Source organism: Dipodomys ordii, unplaced genomic scaffold, assembly GCF_000151885.1.
Source record: "Dipodomys ordii isolate 6190 unplaced genomic scaffold, Dord_2.0 Scaffold69, whole genome shotgun sequence".
Taxonomy (NCBI): domain Eukaryota; kingdom Metazoa; phylum Chordata; class Mammalia; order Rodentia; family Heteromyidae; genus Dipodomys; species Dipodomys ordii.
In genome coordinates this window covers 3,101,479-3,103,513 of record NW_012267285.1, presented here as the reverse complement: position 1 = coordinate 3,103,513, position 2,035 = coordinate 3,101,479, and the positions used below count along the sequence as shown (strand labels likewise).

The following is a 2,035-nucleotide window of genomic DNA, read 5'->3' as shown; positions in this document are numbered from 1 at the left end:
GGAGGTCAGCTCTGTCCTGTGTCCTGTGGGGGGCTCAGAGGTCAGCTCTGTCCTGTGCCCTGTGGGGGGTCATGGAGGTCAGCTCTGTCCTGTGCCCTGTGGGGGGCCATGGAGGTCAGCTCTGTCCTGTGCCCTGTGTGGGTGGTCCAGAGGTCAGCTCTGTCCTGTGTCCTGTGGGGGTAGTCCAGAGGTCAGCTCTGTTGTGTCCTGTGGTGGGGTCATGGAGGTCAGCTCTGTCCTGTGCCCTGTGGGGGGTCGTGGAGGTCAGCTCTGTCCCTACATGGGACGAGGGGAGGGCCCTGAGGCCCATCTCACCCCCAGAGCGCTGGGGAGCTCACCCCAGCCACCTGCTGGGGGGCCTGGGGCCGCTGGGCGGGGCAGGGACCACCTTGGGTCCCCAGGGCGCCTGATCCCTGCTGTTGGCCTTGACCACGGTCCGCACACAACGCCTCGGTCAAGTGTGAGCGCATGCGCTCCCAGAAGCCCCGGCGGCGCCCGGACGCCTGCCATGCCTTCCACCCCGAGGTGAGGGGGGCCGGCCATGGGGGGGCTCCTTCCCACAGACAGTGCGTCCTGGGGGCTCCTTCCCACAGACAGTGTCCCTGGGGGCTCCTTCCCACAGACAGTGTCCCTGGGGGGTCCTTCCCACAGACAGTGTCCCTGGGGGGTCCTTCCCACAGACAGTGTCCCTGGGGGGGGTCCTTCCCACAGACAGTGTCCCTGGGGGGCTCCTTCCCACAGACAGTGTGTCTTTGGGGTCACAGTGGGGGTCCCCTGCAGGCGGGTCGGGGCAGGGCCCCACACGCTCTCCTTGGGTCTCAGGAGAACGCGCAGGACTGTGGAGGCGCCTCGCACACCCGGCCCTCACTCCCGCTGCTCCTGCTCACCACGTGGGGATGGCTGCCGGCGCCCCGGCTGCTGTGACCCCACCATGCTGACTGCGCTGGGCCGGGGCGTCCGTGCGGAGACCCTGCACACCAGCAGCGCCCGCCGGCCGCCTGCAGCCACACCCAGACACCCCAGAACCTGCCCCAGCGCCCCGGAGGCCGGCAGCCCCCCCTCGCCCCCACCCACCGGGGGGACGTGCTCACAGTCTCCAGATGACCAGGGAACACAGCCCAGGCCCGACCCGCCAGCAGGACGGGGGAGGGGGTAGCAAAAAAGCAGGGGGGAGGAGGGGGGGAAGGGCGGAAGCAGGAGTGTCTGTGGCTCCACGTGGGAAGCCCTGAGGACCCGTCCCCTGGACAGGGAGCACTGAGCTCAGAACGGACGTCACCGGTGCTGAGGACCCGCCCCCGGCGGAGGGAGGAGGGACAGGGAGCACTGTGCTCAGAACGGACGTCACCAGTGCTGAGGACTGACGGCCAGACCTCCATTTCCCTAAGGCAGGGAGGCCGGCGTGTCCCCTCAACCCACGGGGGCCAAGCCCGGGAGCCCCAGAACCCCAGCCTCTCCCGGCAGCTGAGGACCTCACGCAGGCCCTCAGGCCCCCATGGCTGGACTTTTGGGGTTTGTGGGGGATGAGGCTTGACCTCAGGGTCCGGCGCTGTCCCTGAGCTTTCTACACTTGAGCCACGGCGCCACGGCTGCTTTTCTGGTACATTTACTGGACATAAAAAGATCTCACGGGCTTCCCTGCCGGGCTGGCTTTGAACCGCAATCCTCCCACCTCCGCCTCCCGAGTAGCCAGGGTGACAGGCGGCTGCTCGTATCGTCAATGACGCGGAGCGACCCCCTCTCCTTCCCCCGCGGGGACCGGGCAGTAAAGCGCACGGCACACGGCTCAGCTTCCGTTTGGCTTTTTATTAGAGAAACCGCGAATACAGCAAGTAAGAACCCCCGTGGTGAGCGGAACCCCCATCCGGCGCCTTCCTGGAATCCCGACCTTCCACGACACCCCAAAATGTGCTCTGTGGCTTCAGCGAGCTGCGGTGGGGAGGGCAGGGGAATACTGAGAAAGGCCACCGTGGAATGGAGAAGCAGGCGCCGCGGGGCCTGGCCGCCGGGAGTAAGGCACGCGGGCACCGGCCTGGCG

The 2,035-nt window shown here is 67.7% G+C and overlaps 1 protein-coding gene across 1 annotated transcript in view; it reads left to right on the top strand.

The window, feature by feature from the left end:
• Cacna2d4 (calcium channel, voltage-dependent, alpha 2/delta subunit 4) overlaps nt 1-924 on the top strand; it is a 67,207-nt gene extending 66,283 nt beyond the window's left edge. The window contains exons 34-35 of the mRNA XM_013023618.1: nt 443-525; nt 823-924. Coding sequence (XP_012879072.1) covers nt 443-525; nt 823-924 — 185 coding nt within the window. The remainder of the gene's footprint in view (nt 1-442; nt 526-822) is intronic.
• The last annotated feature ends 1,111 nt before the right edge of the window (nt 925-2,035 follow it).